At 38.1% G+C, this 12,658-nt stretch overlaps 2 protein-coding genes across 5 annotated transcripts in view; one reads left to right on the plus strand and one right to left on the minus strand.

Moving 5' to 3' along the window:
• The window catches only part of LOC132364506 (ceruloplasmin), a 68,510-nt gene that overhangs the window by 12,916 nt on the left and 42,936 nt on the right, over positions 1-12,658 (plus strand). For all 4 annotated transcript variants that reach the window (XR_009502823.1, XR_009502822.1, XM_059920129.1 and 1 more), the window contains exons 5-9: positions 1,099-1,353; positions 2,657-2,828; positions 6,773-6,912; positions 8,076-8,213; positions 9,249-9,463. Coding sequence is in view for 2 of the 4 variants with exons in the window: in XM_059920129.1 (XP_059776112.1) it covers positions 1,099-1,353; positions 2,657-2,828; positions 6,773-6,912; positions 8,076-8,213; positions 9,249-9,463 (920 nt within the window). In the remaining 2 variants the exon portion in view is untranslated. The remainder of the gene's footprint in view (positions 1-1,098; positions 1,354-2,656; positions 2,829-6,772; positions 6,913-8,075; positions 8,214-9,248; positions 9,464-12,658) is intronic.
• The window catches only part of HPS3 (HPS3 biogenesis of lysosomal organelles complex 2 subunit 1), a 96,087-nt gene continuing 85,211 nt past the window's right edge, over positions 1,783-12,658 (minus strand). Inside the window, exon 15 of the mRNA XM_059920134.1 lies at positions 1,783-2,821. Within this exon, the coding sequence (XP_059776117.1) occupies positions 2,798-2,821 (24 nt within the window). The 3' untranslated portion in view covers positions 1,783-2,797. The remainder of the gene's footprint in view (positions 2,822-12,658) is intronic.

Here is a 12,658-nt window from a genome sequence, read left to right on the forward strand (position 1 = left end):
TTGATTCTCAGACACAAAATAATGGGGTTAGTAAAATAGTCTATCACTCAGAATTTGCATAAAAAATCAAATCCCTTAATACGAACTAAACCAATAAGTATAGATTTTTGTCAGTTTGTGTTTAGCTTCTTAAAGATAACCCTTACTCAGAAAATGAGGACACAAAAATAACTGTACTATCAAAGAAGAAAAATTAACTAATTAACAAAGTATGGATTTTTATTTCCAACTCTTGCTTATTTCTGGCTGAAAGATTCTCTTTCCATATTTTAATCCAGCCTCTGTTATGTGCTAACCAAAATAGGTGTTAGAGACTCAAACTTCTAGTCTGGCTAAGCCTGGTTTGGTATCCCTGTTGCATCTGGTTACCTCTCAATACTTCCCAGAACTGATTTCTACCTTAACTCTAGGACCTCTCAGTTTGAGCGGTGACCCTTAGTTTCTTTGAAGAATCAAGCTATCCTGCTTTTGACCTCTTAGGTCTTTGTGGCTCTGGTCACTCGTTCCTACTGTCCTTCCCCTGCATTTCTTCTTTCCTCCTTCACATTTCTTCCAATTTTGTCTTTCAATCTTTAAAAAAAAAAAGTTTCCCTTGTGTTCTTCTTACAAAAGCAATTCACATTCACTGTAGAAAATTGGAAAAGTTCTGATAAACAATAACAAAAAACACTGACATCATCCATACCACCACCACCAACGATACATGATTGATTCCTAAATAAACTTCAGTGTTTTTTCTATTTACTATATGTGTGCACATTTATATATATGTATGTATATATGTACACATTTGTATTTACAAATATACACATGAACATACCAAGGTGTAGAGTTGATAACAAAGAGAGCAAATAGATTTCATCTTCAGTGTTGTGTTCATGTGCTAATATTGTGTTGACAAAAATCTTGAGGCTGAATTCAGGTCCAAAATGAAGGAGTACTGTGATTGATTAACAATGTCTGATGTGGGTACAGGAGGGAAGAATAGCAGCATGTGTGCCAGGTATTTTCAATCCCAAATTGATTTTATTTAGAGGTAACTATCAATATCCCAGTCACCAATGTCTGTTAGTCACAATCTTTGTTCTTGACTTACAGCTGTGAATGGATATGCTTTTGGAAGTCTCCCAGGACTCTCCATGTGTGCTGAGGACAGAGTAAAATGGTATCTTTTTGGTATGGGTAATGAAGTTGATGTGCATGCAGCTTTCTTCCACGGGCAAGTGTTGACTAATAAGAACTACCGTGTTGATACAATCAATCTCTTTCCTGCTACCCTCTTTGATGCTTTTATGGTGGCCCAGAACCCTGGAGAATGGATGCTTAGCTGTCAGAATCTAAACCATCTGAAAGGTAAGGCATCTTTACCTGAAATTAGCTGTCAGTTGAGAAAAGAGTCATGTCTCAGTTACACTATTAATGGGGTGATTATTGGAAATCAGAATCTAAAAGCTAAATAACTTTGGAATGATCTGAGCTTTGAACTGGTAACTTAATTTTATTCCTCTGACAGTATGCATCATAATGTAATTTTTTAAAAAGACTGAAAGACTGGAGCATTTATAAAGTAATTAAAAATTGAAAATATGTTAATTTTTGGAAAAGAAAAAATTGGTTCTGATGTATAGCTCCACCCTAAAAGTATAATACTGCATACAGCTTCCCAGATTTGTAAAATACACAATATTTTAAACACCAGAAGATTTGTATATTGTGCTGAAAAGTAGCTTGTTTTTTTTTTTTTTGACTTGTTCTATTAAATATAACCAACTTTGTCCTTTATTTGAGTCCAACTATTCCTTAGTTTAACATGCTAAATCTCTCCTCCATCTCTTTAATATAAGGCAATAAAATATCCCCAGTTCTTGAAAAATATCAGTTTGCAATATCGGTCTTCTGAAGAAATTAGGTTTAATCTGGGTCTTTGAGTATGTTACTTTGACTTTCAAACACGATCTTATTCATCAAATGTGATCATGGCAGCAGAAGGCACAGCACAGCAGGTGCATAACCATTTTATCTAAGAGAACAATAATAATACATGCTCATTCTATTCCTCCTCCTCCACCCCACCATATCCCCTAAAATATGGCAGAGCATCTCTTCATCACTTATCTATTTTTTCTCATTAAAGCATTATTTATTTCAATGCTGACTCACTGATAAAATAAAACAGCGAGGGAATTCCCTAGCGGTCTGGTGGTTAGGACTCTGCATTTTCACTGCCAAAGGTGCAGATTCAATTCCTGGTCCAGGAACTAAGATACCACAAGCCACGTGGCATGCCCCCCACCAAAAAAGTGAAATTAAATGGTGAAAGTTCATTTCTCCCCACATCACTTATCTATTAATGTGTCCTTTTTTTTTTTTTTATTCTCATCAAAAGACTTCCCAAGCGAAACCCCACAGAAACTGTTTCCACATTTTTGAAAACACTAGTAATATCACTTCTGTGTGCCATATAGAGAATTTTTTTTCACTGCTTGAATTTTCCATGAGTGATTTATATATAACTGGTTACTCTAGTTTATAGTATTGTTTCTAGCTATCTATTTCTTCAGTTTCCATCTGTCTTTTCACCAGCAGCATTTACAAGGCAATAGTAGAGACAAACATTGGCTTCATTAACCAGTTTCTTCTCCCGTGTGGTTTTCAGCTGGTTTGCAGGCCTTTTTCTGGGTACAAGACTGTCAGAAGCCTTCATCTGAGAACGATATCCGTGGCAAACATGTTAGACACTACTACATCGCTGCTGAGGAAATCATCTGGAACTATGCACCCTCCGGCATAGACACCTTCACCAAAGAAATCTTAACAGCACCTGGAAGGTAATTCAGAAAAAAAACCATATTATTTCAAAATATGCCTCCCCCCAAAAAAAATCATAAAAGGCTGATTCAGTGATTAAAATTTTAATTGGTACCTGAAATTGAGTAACTAGACTGCTAAATATTTATTAAGGTTTGGTAGTGAGTCCAAGTTTGAGAAATAGGACTTCTGAGTCCATGAAAAAGAATAGATTTAAAAGTTTTCAAATGCTCAACAAAACTCTCAGAAAACATTGAATACAATTAGATCAGTTCATTTGCTTTCCATTTCTGAAAACATAGCATTATAAAATCCAGCAGCATTAAGTACATTCACAAGGTCGTATAATCATCAACACTGTCCATTCCCAGAACTCTTTCATCGTTCCAAGCAGAAATGCTGTGTCCACTAAACAAAAACTCCCCATCCCCTGATAACTTCTATTCTACTTTCTGTCTCTATGAATTTGCCTATTCTAGGCAGCTAATGCAAGTAGAATCATGTAATATTTGTCCTTTTTTGTTTGGCTTATTTTATTTAGTATAATGTTTTCAAGGTTCATCCATGTTGTAGCGTGTATCAGAATTTCATTCCTCTTTAAGGCTGAATAATATTCCACTGTATTCATATACCATGTTTTATTTATCCATCTATCTGTTGATGGACATTTGGGTTGCTTCTACCTTTCGGCTGTTGTGAATAATGCCACTATGAACACTGGAGTACAAGTATATGTTTAGGTCTCTGCTTTCAGTTCCTTTGGGTATACATCTAGGAGTGGAATTGCTTGATCATATGATAATTCTATTTTTAATTTTTTGAGGAACCACCATATGGTTTTCCACAGCAGCTTCACCATTTTACATTCCCATCAGCAATGTTCAAGGGGTCTAATTTCTCTTTTAATTGCCAACATTTATTTTCCATTTTTTTAAAAAAAATAGCCATCTTAACAGGTGCAAAGAGGTATCTAATTGTGGTTCTGATTTGCATTTCCCTGATGCTTAGTGATTCTGAGCATCTTTTCATGTTCTTGTTGGCAATTTGGAGAAATGTCTGTTCAAGTCCTTTGTCCATTTTTTAATTGGGTTATTTGGGGTTTTTTGTTGTTGTTAAGTTATAAGAGTTCTTTTTATATTCTGGATATTAATCCCTTATCAGATATATCTGCTTTGCAAGTATTTCCCCTTATTCTGTAGGTTTTCTTTTTCACTCTCTTGATAGTGTCCTTTGATGCATACAAGCTACCTTTGGTACATGTCTGATGACCTCCACGGCCCCCCAGCTGTTCTTCCTGCCTCAGTCTTCCTTTCCTACTGTGCATTCCTCATAAAACAGCCAAAGCGATCTTTCAAAAATGTCAGTGAGATTATGCCACACCCCTGCTCCATGTCTCTGCCCAAACATCACCTCTTTAGAGAAGCCTTGTTTGCCACACATCTACTTGGAAAGGTTAAGTGATTCACTCAATGGCAAACAACAGGTCAATAGCTGGGCCTGACTCTACCCAAGCCTGTGACTACTGAAGCAGAGATTTAAGTCCCCGCCACACTGACATTCAGATGCAATGACTCCCAAAGCTGTATCTCCAGCCCAGAAGGCTCTTATAAATTGCAGATTTGCATTTTGAACTGCTTAGTGGACACTCCACTTGGATGAGGCTCCTCCAAATCAATACGTCCAAGTCTGAATCCATTGTCTTCCCCACAAATCTGAGTTTCCCTCTCTGCATGAATGGTATCGCCATCCATCCACCGCTCAAGCCCAAAGCCTGAGCACCACCCTTGACTCCCTCCCTCCTTCACTAATCCCTCCTTCTCTCCTCATCAAATGCTGCCTCATTATATCCTAAATATCTCGGAAAGTTGTTTGCTTCTCTCCAACCTCTTTGCTAATATCTCTGAAGTCACCACTTCCTCTCATTGAGATTTTAAAAGCAGGCTGCTGACCTGTTTCCCTATCCTGCCTGCTATGCTCCTGCCCTAGTTTATAAGAGATGCCATGCTTGCTGTCTTCTCTGAGCCTTCCCACAGGCTGTTTCCTCTTTGCAAATACCCGCCCCATTCTCCCCACACACATATTCTATCACTTTAACTCCACTTCTCCTCTAGATAATTTTAAAGAAACTCTTCCTCTGGAAAGCCTTTGGGGCCTCTCCCCATCACTTTCCCCAACCCCAGGAGAAATGTTTCATAACACTCTGTGCTTATTACATGTTATTACATTGATTGATTTGTAGTCTGTCTTCTGGGACAGATGTAAAGTCCATGTGGACGGGGATGGGTCCAGCTTGCTTATAGGTATGTCATCAGCATATAACAGGGTTCCTGGTAAAGAGCAGATGTTCCATACATTTGTCAAACGGGAGAAGAGATGAGTGGGGTGGCTTTGGCAAGTCAAATGCCTTTCTGAGATTTCATTTTTTCATTTATAAAATGGGGAGAATGGGGAGCGGATGGCAGAGGAGTAGGACGTGGAGCTCACCTCCTCCCAGAAATACATCAAAAATACATTTAGGCGTGGAACGATTCTCATAGAACATCTACTGAACGCCGGCAGAAGACCTCAGACTTCTGAAAGGGCAAGAAAATCTCCACGTACCTGGGTAGGACAAAAGAAAAAACAAAAAAAAGAGAGAGAGAGAAAGGAATTGGGACAGGACCTGTGCCCCTGGGAGGGAGCTGGGTTAGAAGAAAGGTTCCTACAACCTGGGAAGTCCCCTGACTGGCGGGGAGATCAGCCAGGACAGAGGGGGAGCTTCGGGGCCTTGGAGGGGAGCGCAGCAACCAGTTTGCAGAAGGTAAAATGGAGAGAGACTTGCAGGGATGGTTGGTACCTCCACCCTGAGCTCCCCAGCCTGAGACATTCGTCCACAGGTGTGGGTGGGGGCTGAAGCTCAGGCTTTGGAGGTTAGACCCGGGGAGAGCACTGGGGTTGGCTGCGCCAGGACAGCCTGAAGGTACGGTGCCATCGTTGGGGGTTGCGCGAGGGGAGGGGCAGGACTGCCAAAGGAGCGTCTTTTCCCCGAGCATGCACTCTCAGGCCACAGGACGCGGCCTGCACGAGCTCCAGGGGTGGGGGCGGGCTGGGCCTCCGCCACTGAGAGAACCGGGAGCCAATCGCCGCCTCCGCCCTCACAGGGCCCGGGAGGGCACGCCGGTCACCACGTCTGCACGCCCTCTATCCAGGGGATAAGGGCCAGCGCGTGCTGAGGAAAGAGGTAGAAGGCATCCCAACTAAAAGTGGCCCTCACGCCAGAAAATAGTAAAACCACACAAGCTACGCAGGGATGCTCCCGCATATAAATAACCTTCCAAGACTGTGGTAGGTAACTGCTTCTCCTAAACTCACAGAGTAAGAGAAATGTAAGCAAAATGAAGAAGCAGAGGAACCACTCCCAGTTAAAAGACCAAGAAAATTCCCCTGAAGGAACAAACAATGAAACAGACCTCTTCAGTCTGATAGACACCGAGTTCAAAAAGGAGGTAATGAAAATCCTGAAGCAATTAAGGAAGACTATTGACAGAAATGCAGATTACTGTAAACTGGGGAGGAGAATACCAACTTTGTTGCATCGTCATGTGAGTTTCAGACAATAAATGAAAGCTTCTGAAGGCTAATATGCAACAAATGATAGTTACTGTATTTTTAGACATTTCATACTTTATTAAAAAGATTCTATTGCAGGACAATTTATTAACTGTCAGGGGTTGACATGGACCCTCTTGAAATTTTTTTCACTTCGCTTGAAAAAATAAAATCTCTATGCCATGAGTCTCCACCCCTTAACTGAACATCCTTCTATAAGGTGCCTACTACTATCTGCTCCCCTGAGGAGTATTTGGTAAATAATGGGTAATTTCTAAGCACAGGTCAGAATTTTTCTCTTCAGTTAGTATCCTATGTGACGACCTGACTCTGTTCTGCTTTCAACTCCAGAATTAAACCTTTTTTCTTTTGGCAGTGATTCAGAGGTATTTTTTGAACATGGTTCTACAAGAATTGGAGGCTCATATAAAAAGCTGGTTTATCGTGAGTACACAGATGGCTCCTTTACAAATCGAAAGGAGAGAGGCCCTGAAGAGGAACATCTTGGCATCCTGGGTGAGTCTGTGCAGAATACATATGACTAATGCACTCTTCCCCTGAGCTACAATCAACCTCAGAAAGAACAGAAGCTTCAGAACCTGTGGCATGATTTCTACCTATAAACTATGGACATGGAAGAGGAATCATCAATAAAATGCAGCAGCTAATTACTTTTCCAAATGTAAATTACCCATAGTAAATCTTCATCATTAAAAGCCAGGCTGACTTCAAATGATTGATTATTTTTTTTCTTCAGAGAGGTAAGGGGTTTGTGTGACTTTGTTTAAATAGACAGTAAAGCTGTTAGTTTCCGCTTTTAGCCAAATGTACATTCCCTTAGAAATGAAATTCAGCTGCTAATGAGACAGGTTGGGTTTGTTTTAGAGCCTCCTGCAGGCTGCCCCCAGGCAGAGCCCAGAGACCTGTTCTTGCTCAGGCACTTGGGCAGAATAGCAAGTGAGTGGATTCAGACTGTCCTCACGCTTCACCTATTAGCGGTGTTACCTTTGAAAGTACTCAACTTTCTGTGCCTGTTCCCTTTCTGTAAAATGGGAACAATAATAACAATAGTCCCTACTTCATAAAGCTGTTGTAAGGATTAAATGAGTTAATTCACATAAACACTCAGAAGAGCACATAAGAAGCTCTCAATAAGTATCATTTAATATATTACATAAAATATTTTTGTACTATATTTCTGTGTTTTTGTTCTATATTTAGTAATAATATTGATTTTGGTGATGGGAAATCCACAACAGTGGTGTTACTTTTCACAGCCAAGACAATTTAACTTACCCCCTTTGGGTGGTCAAGGTTTATGGCATTCTCCTGACTCTTGGGACAAATAACACACATCTGGTCCACAGAAAAATAGGGTGAGGAGAGTGTAGATACTCTGAATAGTATGTTATAGATGTATGAAGCTTGTGAACTAACTTGGATAAAAATGGTAACAAATTTCATTACCTGAAGTTAAGTAAGAAAGCCCCTCTCATCTTTTTCTGGTCTCCGCATGTCAAATTGATAATGGACTTTTTAAAAACCAAGCTTTCCATTTGCAACAATAAGCATGTTGCTTCCAGTGGTTCTTGCCAGAGGACAAGGCAAAGAAAACAACTGTCTTATGCATTCTGTATGCTATATATCAGGGAGGATAATAATTCTCTCTTTGTCCCTAGGTCCTGTCATTTCGGCAGAGGTGGGAGACACCATCAGAGTCACCTTCCATAACAAAGGAACATATCCCCTCAGTATTGAGCCGATTGGGGTGAGAGTCGATAAAAGCAACGAGGGCACGTACTACAACTCAAGCAGAAGTGAGTACAACACTCTGTAACCAAACAATAATGTTTAATAACCTACTGTGCTGGTCACCCCCGGGAAAATTGTCCTGCAAAAACCAAAGGCAGGAACTTCTGAGGAAACTTCTCATATACCATTCTCAGCATCATGCCAGGAAGCAAGTAAATCTCTTCCTACCATTTCCAATATGCTTGTGGAATTTTGTCCTACCTTAATTGGATGATTATTGACAATGCTGCTAGTAACTTATTTGGATTGCATCAATTATACATTTCCAGAGTTCCATTTGGGTGATTGTTAAATTTGAAAAATATTCTTGCAATTATAAGATTAGATGTACATTCTAGAATATTTAAAAAATATAAAAAGGTGTAGCCAAAAATATTATCCATATTTCTATAGACAACCACTATTATATTTTTGTATGTCCTCCACTCTTTGATCTGTGTAAATAATAATTACATGTGTTTGAGATCATAGAATATAAATATACTTATCACTATAATTTTGTACCCAGAGTTTGCTTTCTTAGCACTATAAACATTTTATGAATATAATTTTAGTGATACAAAATATTCCATTACATGAAAGTATTCAGGTATTTTTGTATGTCAAGGCTGACAAACGAAGACCCTAGTCTGGGTCTCAGACTTCTTGTATCCTCACGTGGAGGAAGGGGCTAGGGAACTCTGTGGGATCTCTTTTGTCTGGGCACTAATCCCACTCAGAAGGGCTCCACTCTCATGACCAAATTACCTCCTAAACACCACCTCGACCACCATCATATTGCGCATTAGGATTCCAATATGTGAATTTTGGGGAAACATAAACATTCAGACTATAGCAGGCACCAATCTCAGACAGAGGTTTAGAGGAGACTTCCTGGAGAAAATTATTCCCATTTGTGACCTGACACTGGTAGGATTCCACTCTAATTCATAAAAGGAGCACAGAAGTGGGTTATCCTAGACTAAACGCAGTCTACTCCATGGCTCAAGTGATGACCTTAGAAAGCATACTTTACCTCTGCAGTGTGACCTCTCTTACAGGTGCGCCTCCTCCTTCAGCCTCCCATGTGGTACCCAAAGGAACATTCACCTATGAATGGACTGTCCCCAAAGAAGTAGGACCCACTTACAAAGACCCTGTCTGTCTAGCTAAGATGTATTATTCTGCTGTGGATCCCACCAAAGATATATTTACTGGGCTTATCGGGCCAATGAAAATATGCAGGAAAGGAAGTTTACTTGCAAATGGGAGACTGGTAAGTCCAATGAGGGAAAATGAAAATGATTTTCCAATCCCTTTGAATTATCATTATTATAAGGAAAATTCTGGGGTGTGAGGCAGTGAGGGTTCCACGCATAATGTTTATTATAATTTTTTCTTAGGCTTATATCTATATTGTTCAGAGATTCTCTGGCTAACATGATTGTTCCAAGATGAGTTGGAAACAAGATTTTCCTTGGAATCCGAAGTCTATTATGATACCATTAGACTTCAACACACACGTTTTAAAAAATCACCTATTAATGATAATACGTCACTCAACATTCACTAAGGAAATATTGCTTAAAATATTTTTTATGTGGCAGCCTGGATGGGAGAGGAGTTTAGGGGAGAATGGATACATGTATATGTATGGCTGAGTTCCTTTGCTGTGCACCTGAAACTATCACAACATTGTTAATTGGCTATACTCCAATATAAAATAAAGTTAAAAAAAAATGAAATGGGAAAATGACCCTTTGATCTAGAAATAGAAATCCCTAATCCCACCATTGTTTTTAGCTCTAAAATAAATATTTTAAAATAAATCTTTAAAAGAGAAAGATTCCTTTAAAAATGCATTCAATACAGTTATCACATCTTAAAGCATCATCATAATTCCTTAATATCATCAGATTTCCAATCAATGTTCACATTTTAATTGAACATTTGTCCTTTAATTGTTTCAAGTTTGTTGTGTGGATAGGCACTCAAATAATTGCACACATTACAATCAGTTGATATGTTTCTCAAGATATTTTCTTGCGTTTTTCTGTTGCAAAAGTCTTTTATCCTGTAGAAGTTCTCACATCTAGATTTTACTGATTGCATTCCTGTGGTGTCATTTAACATGTTTCTTTCTCTTTTACTCTATTTCCTATAAATCAGTGGCTAGATCTACAAGCTTGATCAGATTCAGGTTAGATTTTTTTTATTTTTTGCAATACTACTTCATGTGTGGTACTGGGTACCTCGATCAAGGAGTATATAATGTATACTTGTCTCTCAGTCGGGGATGTTGTCAGCTATTGATAAACATTTCCTAGATTCATAAACTAATCAGGTGTTGCACAATAGTAATATTTTGATTCCATCATTCCTTCTGTGTTTATTAGCTACTATACTTGTATAAACAGAAACGTCTCTTATTGGACTATTTGGTTGCCCTGAGGTACGTGTTATATAAGAAAGGAATGACAAATGCTTGATCTTTTCCTTTTATTTACAAGTTTTAGAATTACTAGTTCTCTCCTAGCATACTTCAAAGGTTTTTAATAGTTTATTTTTAAGTACTATTGTAAACTGATGGATTTAAGCATATTTAGTATGCTTCAATTCATTGCTATTATACTTATTGACGCTCAAAATGTCCTATTTTTTGCCACTGGGGGACTTGCTCAGGTTGACTTCATTTTTACATGAACTTAGTAGTCTTTGAAGCTTCTTTGACTTCTGGTATAAAAAGCTATTTCAGGTTCATATTGTACATTTTCTGAGCCAGACCTGAAATCAGTCATTTCTCCGAAAAAGTCCTGGCTCTTTTCAGTAAGAAATTATTTTTAAAACTACAGTCAGGGCATTAGGGGTGCTCAGTGCTATTGGATTAATCATTGTTCCTAAGCCTTTTCAGTGAGCAGAATTGAAAAAAACGTTTTTTAATAAAATTCATCATGAGTTCATACTGATACTTTCTATTCAAATTCAGGTCTATGGATTTTGTTTGTTTGTTTGTTTGTTTACTTAACCTCATTGTTCTTATATCTGTATCTCCCTTCAGCTGCACTGAAAAAGCTGAGTTTTCAATAATACCAGCATAAATATGCACTCATTTCATCCCACAATATAGACACAACAGTCTCAGGATTACAATTACAACACTACAGCCAACAATATAATTACTGAAAACAGTTTTGCAGCCCTTTTTGTCTTTAGAGTGGATCCCACTAAGGATGTTCAGTCAAATTACAGATTTAAAGTCACTTGGAATAGTTCCTCCCTGTGGAGTTTTGCCACCCACTGGATACACAGGTTTATTTATTTATTTATTTATTTATTTATTTATTTATTTATTTTAATGTATTTATTTATTTTATTTTTTAGGGATTGCTTTTTAAACTGTAACATTATTTTATAATTATGTAAAATATTTACCTGACTCCAACATCATATCTACAAAAAGAAGCAGATTCAAAGAAATCTAGCATCTATCCTTTCTTCCCAGTCACCTATTCCCTCACTATAGATAACTTTTTAAAAGCTTTATTCTTTTATTTATTTTTCACTATTATTTTTATTAACTTTATTTTTTAGAGCACTTTAATGTTTACAGCAAAATTGAGGATAAAGTTCAGAGATTTCCCGTATACCTCTTACTCCCCCACACACGCCCTCCCCCAATATCAATATCCCCAACAAAGTAGATCCATGTATCCATCATTACAGTATCATACAGAGTATTTTCACTGCCCTAAAACTCCTCTGTGCTCCATCTATTTATCCCTTCCTTCCAACCCCCAACTCCTAGCAAACCCGGTCTTTTCACTCTCTCCAGAGTTTTGCCTTTTCCAGATTGTCATATAGTTGGAATCATACAATGTGTAGCCTTTTCAGATTGGCCTCTTTCACTTAATAATTTGCATTTAAGTTTCCTCCAAGTCTTTTCATGGCTCAGTAGCTTATTTCTTTTTAACGATGAATAATACTCCATTGTCTGGACGTACTACAGTTTATCCATTCACCTACTGAAGAACATCTTGATTACTTCCAAGTTTTGGCAATTATGAATAAACCTGCTTTATGAATAAACATCCATATGAAGGCTTTTGTGTAGACATAAGTTTTCATTTCTTTTGGGGACATACCAAGGAACCCATTTGCTGGACTATATGGTAAGAGTATGTTTAGTTTAAAAAAAAAAACCTTACAAACTCTCTTCCAAAGTGGCTGTACCATTTTGCATTCCCACTAGAAGTGAATGTTAGAGTTCCCATTGCTCCACATTCTTGCCAGAATTTGGTGTTGTCATGTTCCAGATTTTGGCCATTCTAATAAGTGTGTAGTGGTATCTCATTGTTGTTTTAATGACATGTAACATAGAGCATCTTTTCAAATGCTTGTTTGCCATCTATACATTTGTCTGTTAAGGTCTTTCACCCATTTGTTAATTGGGTTGTTAATGTTGAGCTTTAAG

The sequence above is a fragment of the Balaenoptera ricei genome, chromosome 4, assembly GCF_028023285.1.
Source record: "Balaenoptera ricei isolate mBalRic1 chromosome 4, mBalRic1.hap2, whole genome shotgun sequence".
In the NCBI taxonomy this organism is placed as follows: Eukaryota; Metazoa; Chordata; class Mammalia; order Artiodactyla; family Balaenopteridae; genus Balaenoptera; species Balaenoptera ricei.